General features: G+C 45.8%; 1 protein-coding gene across 1 annotated transcript in view; it reads right to left on the reverse strand.

The window, feature by feature from the left end:
• The window catches only part of iqgap1 (IQ motif containing GTPase activating protein 1), a 65,971-nt gene that overhangs the window by 29,970 nt on the left and 23,478 nt on the right, over positions 1 to 12,523 (reverse strand). Inside the window, exons 3-7 of the mRNA XM_083914875.1 lie at positions 7,334 to 7,490; positions 6,356 to 6,433; positions 4,729 to 4,805; positions 1,191 to 1,258; positions 702 to 815 (exon numbers count right to left, since the gene is read on the reverse strand). Of these exons, the coding sequence (XP_083771001.1) occupies positions 702 to 815; positions 1,191 to 1,258; positions 4,729 to 4,805; positions 6,356 to 6,433; positions 7,334 to 7,490 (494 nt within the window). The remainder of the gene's footprint in view (positions 1 to 701; positions 816 to 1,190; positions 1,259 to 4,728; positions 4,806 to 6,355; positions 6,434 to 7,333; positions 7,491 to 12,523) is intronic.

A 12,523-nucleotide genomic window follows, 5' to 3' on the forward strand; every position in this document is an offset into this window, starting at 1 on the left:
TTTGTGTGTAGGGACTCTTCTCATGCTCAGGTTGGCTGCTATTTTCAGCAGCATTAGTGGTTAAAAAAGACCTTTAAATGCCTTCACCGTACTGCCCCGAGCTTATCAGTGTTAGCCACGTCCGGCTGTTAGCGCCTCTCCAGGATTTCTAAAGTTTCGTAAAAGACCATGGGATGATTTAACGCCTGAATTAAACTCTAAACACTGATGGTATATAGGTGATATTTAGGGATGGGACTCGATGAGATCTTACGCGGCACTAATAGAGGAACTAAAACAATATCACTCCATACAAACAAAGTCAGTTGGACGCTAGTGTTAGCAACTGTGCAGGATTTCTCCGTTAATAGTTGAAAAAAAAACTGTATTGTAGTTTATCTGATGTATGTTAGTTCTGAAAAAGACCATGAGATGATTTTGCGCCGTAATTACACTTTAACTTTTAGTTGTTTTGACATTTTGTGAAGCATGTTTATTCGCTTTCTTGCTGACCTTAGCTTAGCTTAGCTTAGCATAGCATACAGGAAGAAAAGGCTAAATCTGCCTACAAATGACTACATCCCAAAAACAACCTATTAACTAGTTTGCGGTGTTGTGATGACCTCCGGAGGGTGGAGGATCCGTGCTTCATTATGACAGCGTGACCCGACTAAACTATATAAAGTGCAGCCATCAAACCCCGCCCCCGGAGCCCCACTCACATGCAGCTTCATCCACAGAGAGCTCATTGGCCAGGATGCCGCCAATCTTGCTGAAGGCGGGCATCTGGATCCCGTACTTTTCCAGCTCGCTCTTCATGTTGTTGATCTCCTCCTCTGGGAGAGAAAGACAGAGCAGAAGGAAACAGATGAATGGAGGAGGAGGAGGAGGAGGAGGAGGGGAGAGAGGGACAGGGAGACAGACTGTTCCTGGCTCATGTGTGATAATCACATTTCGGCCTCTGGCTCGAGGACAGGGAGCCGAGCGGGATCTGGACCGACAGGAAAAGCTCTCACAGTTACTAATGACTTTCACATTCGCAGCGGCTCCTCCACACCGCGGCCTGCTGCTGTGGCGCTCCTCTCACAGCGCAGACGCACTCAACACGTCCTACACTTCATGTCCGCGGTGACAACGCGGGGACACTTGTAATGGGTTTAAGAGGGACAGGCCTGGGTCGACGGGGACAGAATGAGGGAAACAGATCTTACCAGTGAAATCGACTTTCCCGTACAGATCCTGGATCTGAGGGGCCAGGCCCAGCTTGAACAGGTAGAGGCTGTGAAAGAGGACAGAGGAACCATAAATACAGAAACGTGACAGTACCGCGGGCGATCAGACACTAATACATGAAGAGCAATGTCATGATTCCTTACAGCGTCAGTACAAACTCATCACCAGGATGAGAGGGTCAAAGACTGACACCGAGAACATACAAGTGCACGGCCCTCCCTGTCATTCAGGGCAGAGAAACAGATGTTTGTACCAGCTGTAACGCCTGTCCCCTTTGTGAATTCAGACGTATGTTTGTTCATTTACTGGTACGTCATGAGGTAGAGTGATAAAACGGGGCTGCTTCACTTCACAGCGCGTAGAAGGAGTTTAAGATTAAAAAAAGAACAGACATTAAAATGCTGCTGCAGTTATTGTTGTTGTGCGTTTGGACAACAAAAGTTAGCAAAGTCAACCCCAGTTAGAAGAAGAAGAAGAAGAAGAAGAAGGAAAGAGAAGAAGGAGAGAGCAAAGAGAATAAGAAGAAGAGAGAGAAGAGAGGAAAAGAAGAAGAGAGCAAAGAGAGAAGAAGGAGAGAGAACAGAGAAGAAGAAAAAGGAGAGAGAAGAAGGAGAGAGAGCAGAGAAGGAGAGAGAAGAGATAATTAAAGGTGAGAGAGAAGAGAGGAGAAGAAGAAGAAGAAGAAGAAGGAAAGAGATAATAAGAAGAGAGCAAAGACAGATAAGAAGAAGAGAGAAGGAGAGAGTGATGAAGAAGAAGGATAGCGAACAGAGAAGGAGAGAGAGAGGGAGAGGGAGAACAGAGAAGAAGAAAAAGGAGAGAGAAGAGAGAAGGAGAGAGAACAGATAATTAAAGGCGAGAGAGAAGAGAGGAAAAGAAGAAGAAGAGAGCAAAGAGAGAAGAAGAAGAGAGAAGGAGAGAGTGATGAAGAAGAAGGATAGAGAACAGAGAAGAAGAGAGAACAGAGAAGAAGAAAAAGGAGAGAGAAGAGAGAAGAGGAGGGAGAAGAGATAATTAAATTAAAGGCGAGAGAGAAGAGAGGAGAAGAAGAAGTAGAATAAGAAAGAAAGAGAAAAGAAGGCGAGAGTGATGAAGAAGAAGGAGAGAGAACAGAGAAGAAGAAAAAGGAGAGAGAAGAAGGGGAAAGCGAAGAGAGAATTCAAGGAGAGAGGGAAGAGAGAAGAAGAAGGAAAGAGATAAGAAGGAGAGAGCAAAGAGAGAAGAAGAAGAAGAAGAAGAAGAAGAAGGAGAGAGTGAAGAAGAAGAAGAAAGTGGAGGAGGAAGAGTAGAGCTTCTCTCCGGTTCAAAGGCAGCTCTCCGTCCTGACCTGATCCCATGAATCCTGTGAAATATTGTTTTTAGTTTGATGTCTTTCCTGATGAACTGTCCTCAGCTCATCTTCACATCTGTGTGAGATGAACTGTTCAACTGTGGTCGTGTTGTGCTTCAGCAGAATCAACCGTCGGAGACACGACGTGTGATTCTGTCAAACTAGCAGCACAACAACAGCAGCGGCAGCAGCAGCAGCCGCAGCAGCAATAGCAGCAGCAGCAGCATTAGCAGCAGCAGCAGCAGCAGCAGCATCACAACAACATTAGCAGCAGCAGCAGCAACAACAGCAGCAACAGCAGCAGCAACAGCAGCAACAGCAGCAGCAACAGCAGCAGCAGCAGCCGCAGCATCACAACAACAGCAGCAGCAGCAACAGCAGCAACAGCAGCAGCAGCAGCAGCAGCAGCATTAGCAGCAGTAGCCGCAGCAGCATCACAACATCTGCAGCAGCAGCAGCAGCAGCAGCAGCAGCAGCAGCAGCAGCAGCAGCAGCAGCAGCAGCAACAGCAGCAGCAGCAACAGCAGCAACAGCAGCAGCAACAGCAGCAGCAGCAGCCGCAGCATCACAACAACAGCAGCAGCAGCAACAACAACAACAACAGCAGCAGCAGCAGCAGCAGCAGCAGCAACAGCAGCAGCAGCAGCAGAAGGCCCCAGAGGTTTCCTGCGGTCTTTGAATGAAAACAGTTAATGAGCTTTCTGCTGCTGTGGCATGTGGGTGTTACCTGTCTGTGTCATACAGCCTGGAGCATGGACACGCACACACGCACACACGCACGCACACACACACACACACACACACACACACACACACACACACACACTCTCTAAAGGCCCTGCGTCCATGTTACCTGGGGTGGAATGCCCCATTAACAGGAGCAGCTCCCTGGCCTGTGCCTCTGAATGCCTTTCTGCAGAAAAACGGCCCCGTTCACCTCGTAAAGACGTCACAGGCCTGAAACATGCTCAGACCACAGATGTGTGCAGACCACGGGGAACACACAGGTTTGTCAAGAGAGCTGTTTGAGCGCTCGCAGTCCAGTGAATGAGGAGTTCACAGGGACCAACACGCAAGGGTGGAAAGAGACGTGTTCGCATCTTTTATTTGAGCGAAGTAAGTTTTAAAAAGCTCTGTTACAAGTTAAAGTCTTGCATTCAAGTGAAATCCGGCGTAAAATCATCCTATGGTCCCTTTCGACACTTAATCACTTAATCATCTTAGTCATTTTTCCATGTAACAACTATTAACGGAGAAATCCGGTAGAGTAGCTAACAGTCGGACGTGGCTAACAGTGATTAGCTCGGGGCAGTACGGTGAAGGCATTCAAAGGTCTTTTTTAACCATTAATGCTGCTGAAAATAACAGCAAACCTCTGCAGCAGCATGAGAAGAGTCCCTACACACAAAACAAAGCACCAATGGGCTCCTTCCTTTGGGATTGACTTTGGTAATCCACTTGAATGGACTTTACTATGAGAGGAGCTGGTACAGGGGCCAGTAGGTAAGTCTTTAAAACACTCTTTTAATAAACTCTGGCTTCACTAACTACGCTGTTGGTGCTTTGTTTTGTGTGTAGGGACTCTTCTCATGCTGCTGCAGAGGTTTGCTGTTATTTTCACTAGTATTAGACCTTTGAAAAAGACCTTTGAATGCCTTCACCGTACTGCCCCGAGCTAATCACTGTTAGCCACGTCCGGCTGTTAGTGATCCTCTGGGATGTCGTTAATAGTTCATACACAAAAATAAACTGTCTCAGTAGTTTATTTGATGTATGCAAGTGTCGAAAAAGACCATGGGATGATTTTACGCCAGAATTACTTTTTAATGCGTTTGTCACTTTAATGTTGCAGCTGGTAAAGGTGGGTCGAATTTCAGTAATTTAACGCTGGGTAGCTTAATCACAATATTGCATCATAAGTTTAGAAGATTTGCTGAATGTGCAAAGTAACTGGAGCTGTCAGATAAATGTAGTGTAGAGTAAAAAGTATCATTTGCCCCTGAGATTTAGTGAAGTACAAGTTTAAACTAGCATAAAATATAAATACTCCAGTAAAGCACAAGTACCTCAACTGTACTTAAGTACTGTACTTGTGTAAATGGACTATCCATTCTCCATCTTTCCATCATGGATTGTGTTTCACTGTACTGCTTTGACTTGACGCTGCAAAGAGAGACAGGGGGTACCTGAGTGCGTGTATACAGTAGATGCAGCGCGGCATGTTCTTTCTGTCGTATATGTCGGTGGTTTCAGGGTAGAAGATCTGAAACAGACGGAGGACAACAAGAGTGAATGAGAGCAGCACCTCCAGCAGGTCCGTGACAGCACGTCAGCATGTCACAGCATGTGTGTGTGCGTGTGAGTGTGTGTGTGTGCGGGAGTGATTAAAGGTAGCAGCTCTGATGTGGGATTACACACAATGTGAAAATGTGCATTCACACGCCCTGGCGTCGTCTTTGTGACGCAACTGAAATGAAAAAGACTTATGTTTTCTGTTGAAGTTGCCAATTTCGGGGCTGATTCCCCATTTCATTTTTTTGGTCCATGCCAACGTAATGACAAGTGTTCAGAGTTTCCACACAATCGGCCGAGTGGAAACTTCACAGAGCAGCTCCTTCACTAGAACAGGCAACTGTTTACTTATTTTAGGCTCATTTAAAGGATCGTTTCAAACTTCTACAGTAACTTCAAAACACAGTTAAGAAATATTAACCGAGAAATCAGGGAGAGTCGCTAACAGCAGGACGTGGCTAACAGTGATTAGCTTAGGGGCAGCACGGTGACAGCATTCAAAGGTCTTTTTTAACCACTAATGCTGCTGAAAATAACAGCAAACCTCTGCAGCAGCATGAGAAGAGTCCCTACACACAAAAAAAAGCAGCAATGGGCTCCTTCCTTTGGGATTGACTTTGGTAATCCACTGTAATGGACTTTACTATGAGAGGAGCTGGTACAGGGGCCAGTAGGTAAGTCTTTAAAACACTCTTTTAATAAACTCTGGCTTCACTAACTACGTTGTTGGTGCTTTGTTTTGTGTGTAGGGACTCTTCTCATGCTACTGCAGAGGTTTGCTGTTATTTTCAGCAGCATTAGTGGTTAAAAAAGACCTTTGAATGCCTTCATTGTACTGCCCCGAGCTACGTCCGGCTGCTAGCGACTCTCCAGGATTTCTAAAGTTTCCAAAAAGACCACGGGATGATTTAAAGCCTGAATTTCACTTTAAATACTGATGATTTCTAGGTGATATTTAGGGATGGGACTGGATGTGATCTTATGTGGCACTAATAGAGGAACTAAAGCATCACTCCATACAATCAAAATCAGTTGGACGCTAGCGGTTGGTGTCGTTTTTACTTCTGGAGATTACATTTATGCTCCAGAAATCAGAAAAGTGGTGTTCATTTGTGAAGAATATCTTGCTTAAACAAAACGTGTAAATATCAGAAGTTTATTTTCTGCAATAATCCAAAACCCAGTGGAGAGACATCGTCGTCTTTATGTCAAGGAAACCAAGGGCAGTGCTAACTTCAGGGTCTGCCTACAAAAACACGTCGTAGCTGCAGCTCTCCATTGATGCCTTGAACATAGGAAGTCAACTGTATGTTCTGAATGATATTTAGCATTATTGTTACATAAACTGTGCATGACACGCAGTGCTTAGAGGCAGGGGAAGGAAATATATTCCTGCAGAAGAAGCTGGATGTTTATGAAGGTTTTAATGACCTGATATCTACTGAAATAAACTCTAACACCATGTTCTTTCTACTTTCATTGTAGGTTCGTTTGCATGTGAGAGATATGAGCCACGCTCACCTTCGGCAGTCCCTTCTCCGCCATGGCGTTGAGCCACTGGATCACGTTGTCTGTGTGTCTGAAATGGAGCCCAGTCGCCTGTAAGAGAGAAACCAAACGTCAGGACACAACAAAGACTCCGGCCTCGTTCACTCTACGAGACAACGAGAGCTTTAAACTGAGGTCCCATTCATCCAGCGGCTCCAACCAGGTTACGGCACAAAGCAAGGAAACACACACTGAAACACACACTGAAACACACCGAGAGGGTGTCAGTGAAGAGTCCACAGAGGTTGGTGGAGCCACACATGTCTCAGTTACATCTCAGATCTTAACTCAGCTCCATAGTCGCCTTTCGGCTTCAAAACACTTTGTTACAGTATGATGTATGGACTCTTTGGAGTATTGGATCGACACGTCCTGCTTTTCCGAAAGCTATGAAACAAGAAGATGGTTGTACCAGCAGCAAAGTCCTTTTAAAGGTCTTCACACCCACATGCTCTATTATAACCGCTGTTTCCTTTTGATACATCGTGTTTTGGCGATTTCTGTTGTATCTATTGTGATTTTATCTCGATTAGTTTGCATTTTTAGGACAATGAAAGAAGATGGGAAGTTTGGTGACGTTGTGAAGCAGCGTGGGATCACAGGAGTTGTTGTCTTCTTTGCTTCTCCCAGATTGGTGCACATGCGACCAAATGTAACGCAGTGTTACGCGTTTCTTTAGTTTCAACTTTGTCAGAAACACAACCATCAGGTTTGGTCTTTGACTGGGGAACTAAAGGCTGAAGGTAGAAGATTAGACTTGGTGTATTTACTTTACTAAGTCAGACTTCAAGCAGGTGATGTTTCCAACATGCTTTAAAGTCTTTACAGTTTAATCTACTTAACAAAAGAGTAAAAACATGCAACTACACAGTTCACACCTCCTCAGTGTCTGGCTGTAATGATTCAACGTCATCTTTCTCTGACCCATGCACACATAATACACGTTTTCACCTTGTAGCGCGTCTGCTCGCGGTCGTAGATCTTCTTGAGGGAGACGGTTTTGGGGGCGAAGAAGTTTCCCAGTTTGGCCAGATAGACGCCGTTCCTCAGCCCCTCCTCCAGCTCCGTGGTGGGAGGCAACTCCTCGTCCAGACAGGCCTCCATCCATCTGCACGGAAGAGCACAGCACAGCACGCACGTCACATATCACAGTGAACCCACAGGGGAAACATAGTGTACATCCACACCTAAATATACGGCGCAGCTTCCCTACAGGGATAATTACTGTTGTTGTACAGCGCTTCAAAGGGGTCTGATTTAAACAAGGGTGTCCTGGCACTTGGAAACTAATGTTTTCTTTCAGTTATGATAGTAACTGATAACACATATATATATATATATATATAGCATAAAGACTCATGCACAGATGTGTGACGTGCAGTGGCTTTATGAAACTGAAAGTGAAAATGCAGTTTATAATTTCAGTTAGGGCGCACTCACACTGTCCTTCCGCACCGGGCCAAAACAGGTTTTTCGGGTCAAGCCTAGTGCGTTTGACCAGTGTGAGTGCAACCGCTCCACGCATAACTGTGGCCAGCTGGCCGTCCACGGCCCGTCTGAGAGAGTTGGGCTTTTGTAGAGCGCGTTTGCACATGTACGAGCACGAGCGTGCGCACGTGTACGAGCACGAGGCCTACGACGGTTCTGACGTCATTTTATGTGCGCCTGTTGGGACGTAGAAAAAAGAAGGAGGGACCATGCGCGGACATTTAAAACAATGGCGGTGAAAGGTTGACGTTGGTGTGATGCGGAGGTGGAGTGTTTACTGCAGATTTGGTCGATGAAAAGATTCAAAAACAGTCGACAAGACGCACAAAAACTCAGAGGTCTACGGAAAGATCTGGAAACAAAGCCACGCATCGCCATGACGTCATCAATGCGTGTGACGTGTTACGGCTTGATGACGTAATGACAGCAAGAAGCATTGGCCGAGGCCCAGGTAGTGTGAGTACAAACGGGCCTGGAGGGGGGGACAAGGACCCTAAAGCACGGGGCACGGGACGGAAGGACTGTGTGAGTGCGCCCTTAGATGTGGAGCAAAGAGTAAGGATGCTATGACAGTGTATGAAGGCCGTTAAAGGTTCAAAATTAAATGAAATGACGGTGCTGTTGGAGGAGAACTTGATTTTTCTCTGAGATTAAAGACGCAAATTCACGAGAGAAAAAGGAAAGAGCTCGCTTCACTTTGTGATGTTGGATCAAGGCCGTCACTGCTTGTCGTGTATAATGCCTGCAGACGACCTAATCGAATTATACCCGTGAAATGATATTTATAAATAAGATAATACTCGTGATTTAGTCCAGAATGACCATGTTATCATAAGCATCTGAACAGTGAAGAAGCGTCGCTGTGACTCGAGCCTGTTCAGCAGAAAACGTACTGATGTAGATGAGGGGACAGCATTGGGAGCTAAATTCAAGGATGTTGAGTTTAGGTTAAGTTCAAAAGTAGCTTTATATCCATTTTACAGTGAGCTGACAACAACTGATTGCCTCATAGTTGGTGCATCCCATGACAAAATGTGGTAATAAGTGGGAAAAAACACTATTTTGAAGCCTCCCCGAAGGAAATGTTACGATCAATGGAGTCCTAATAACTCAAGCTTCACAAACAGGTTTCAATTTCCACTCATTATCAACACTTCACTTCACGACAGGGTACCTCTAAAAATACCCACATCCCCGTCGCTTTGAGATGAAACGTCCTATTATAAATAATACTACGCGTGCTCCTGCAGTTTAGTCTGATGGAAGTTGACCAGATTCGTGTCCGAGATGCATTTATTTTGATTTGTAGCGAGTAGGGGAAGCTTGTTTGTGGTGAAATCCAATAACTACAGTTGCCCTCCTTTCCATTAAGCGACTAACTACTTATCATTGAAACGTCAAACACAATGTCCGTCACAGGATCAGCGAGAGATGATGGCGTGGATAATAAATTGTAGCGGTCAGAATGGATGCTAAATGGAAGAGAACAAGTACTGCCTCGTCTTTATGAAGGTGTAACCCGCAAAGATCAATTATTATTATTAATTCCCTGATGATAGGCTGACTAATACATCTGTAATTACAGTAAAAAGGGAGCCCTGAGGCTGCGTTCACACCAAACCAGGCAGCGATTACAGCAGTGCCTCTTAAATGGCCCTTACAGTGTGTTAGCATTTAGCCACGCTGCTAGTGAGCCGGGTCCTACGAGTGATTTTCTGTCGGCATCGACAGATTTTTAAAAAACATATTTATTTTCACTAACTAACCAGGATCGTCATGACAGGTTTTAAACTGGTGTACAAGGTCACAGTAATTGACAAACATGGACTGTATAAAAAATGGACGTAGCGTCTCCGTCACGGTCGGTTCTCTAAACTCGATCCAATCGTCCTCGCCTACTGTAGTCTCCATCTTGTCAGACTTTGACTCCGCCTCATTTCCTCTGACCAAAAAAGGGCATGTATCAGACGTTGGGGGGAGGGGCGTACGTCCATCTGGCTGACGTTTACCTCATGGGAGAAGTGAGGGCCAGATGCTAGCTGTCACTCAAGAGGCCACGCCCCTAATTATTCATAAACTTTAAGCTCCAATAAAATAAAAACTAGCCTGGTACAAAAAAATTCACCCCCCTCAGTGTTGTCATGGAGATATGAGCCAAACATACAGACTAAAATGTTCTTTTGTCCTTAAACAGGTTTAATGATGCTGTGTAAACGGCCTGTTTAACATGGGGGTCAATGAGAAACTGCTCTGTTATGAAACCTGCCCCTAGTGGACACTCAGAGAACTGCAGTTTTTGGCACTTCCTGGTTGGATCAACCAGGAAGTTGCTGAGGTTGGCGCTTGGCAACTACACAGGAAACATTGCAAGATTGGCCTTCGCAGTGTGATGTCAGGTTGTGTTTCTCCAAAAGTTGATACTGTGAATTCAGTCAGAGTACAGCAGGTGTACAGTAAGTGATTAAGGAAAGACAGAACCAGCTCTCACAGGAATGAACGGCCTACGTACATTATTCCCTCCTGTGCTTTTCCATAAAACTCAGCGCCACCTCATGAATAAAACTAGTCTGGCTCTGCAGCTCCAGCACAACATAACACACCTAACCTGGCCTGTGGTAACCTCTCCTCCTGCACACCAGGCTCCCAGCATTCCTCCTGTGTGACATTTCATTTCGTTTCAGGTCATATCGCAGAGTCACATTCCTGCTGTGTGCCCGTTTCAGCTCCGGGCCACAGAGGAGACACGCTGAGCTCCCATACTGGGACGGGCCCGGAAGACCGGATTCCTCCACATCACCGCCCAGTAACCACGGAAAAACGCACTCCCTGAAATTTAAAACTGACATTTTCCTTTTTACTCTGTTAGCTATCGATCTGTTTAGAGTTCATTCGAGAAGAGAAGTTGTGACTTTCTCCTTCAGTGACACTTAAATCAATCTGCATCGCTTACTTTCACTTCACTTACAGATAAAGAGGCACGAACTTGCATCAGATGGTTCATTATATCATGAGCGTTTAAACCAGGGCTGCCCAACCCTGCTCCTGGAGGGCCACTGTCCTGCATGTTTTAGGTTTCTCTCTGCTCCAACACACCTGAATCTAAGGATGTGCTTGTTATCAAGCAGCTGAAGCTCGTCACAGGTTTGAAAATGTTTAGATTCAAGTGTGTCAGAGCAGGGAGAAGCCTAAAACATGCAGGACAGTGACCCTCCAGTAGCAGGAGCAGGATTGGGCAGCCAACTGGAGCTAAAACGCTGCCTCACTTACTGAATGCCAATTCAGTGGCATTCTGGTTTATTTGCGTAATACTGAAAGGTATGAACTATAAAACCGCACAGTGATTCCTCCCTGCATGGGACCAACTTGAAGCATAATGTTGAAACATTTGTGGTTCCACTGTAGCGTCACATCCCAGTTACAACAAATTACAGTTCTTTCAGTACTTGTGACTGCTCCTAAATAAGGGCCATGAAGGTAACACTCTGACTACGGATGAGTACCTCATACAAACCCACTTTGAAAAATCTGAACAATCCCTTGAAAGCTTTCAAATATCAGCTGGGATTATGAAAACCTTGAGGTTACCGTCAGCCGTGAGGAATTTCACAGTGAGGTCAAACGTTGCCTTCTGAAAAAAGGCAAACACACTCTTTCTCTTTTCATCTGCAGAGAAAACACTCCCACTCGCCTCGAACTAAGGTCTTTGTCAAGTAACAACAAGGTTAACTGTGTCCTGGGAGATTCAAAGATTCCTTTCCACCTACGGACAGAACCCCCCCCCACACACACACACACACACACGCAGAGATACACACACCCACACACGCACACTTGTATTACTGCAGCTCACAAACTATTCAATTCTTGTTAGGACATTTCATAAAACTACACAAACACACACCCACACGTTGCAGTGCACACAGGCCGTCTAACCCCACAGCTGAAACAACTTCCCTCCCAGGAAGTGGGGACACAGGGTCTCCAGACAGGCCCGCTATTGAGGCAGAGGTGACCCAGCCACGGCTCAAGGCCTGGGCCTGCCAGCCAGGAACAACCCCCTCCTTTCACTGCACACTGGAGCAGTGAAAGGCTCCATAAAGACTGCTAACTAATGGCTCTTTTAACAGGCCTACACACACACCCTTTCCCGGCTAGCACAAACACAGACACACCCTCCACTTCACCAGCAGGAACAACAGCTACGGACGGGATCTTTGAACGTCTGTAACTGGATTCCAACATACGCCACGTTGTGAATATGTTACTATTATTATTATGATTATGAAGAACAGCCACAGATGTGAAAGCACCGTCTGGAATCAACCTACACAAACAACAAACCGATGACAGACCGTGAGGTTCAAGAACGTCTGTGGGACAACCTTAATGAAGGCTAATGCTGCGTTCATGTCACACAATACGGATCAATATGAACAGCAACACAACAAGGCTGCGGATACAAGCGTCTGAAATGTGTTTCCTCAGGAGGGGGGCTGGAGTCTCCCTTAGAGAGAGGGGGAGAAGTTCAGCATCCGTGAGGAACTCGGAGTAGAGCCACTGCTCCTGTGCGTTGAAAGGAGCCAGTTGAGGTGGTTCAGGATCATCTGGTAAGGATGAACCCTGGGCGCCTCCCTAGGGAGGTGTTCCAGGCAC

Source organism: Echiichthys vipera, assembly GCF_963691815.1.
Source record: "Echiichthys vipera genome assembly, chromosome: 1".
NCBI classification, from domain to species: Eukaryota; Metazoa; Chordata; class Actinopteri; order Perciformes; family Trachinidae; genus Echiichthys; species Echiichthys vipera.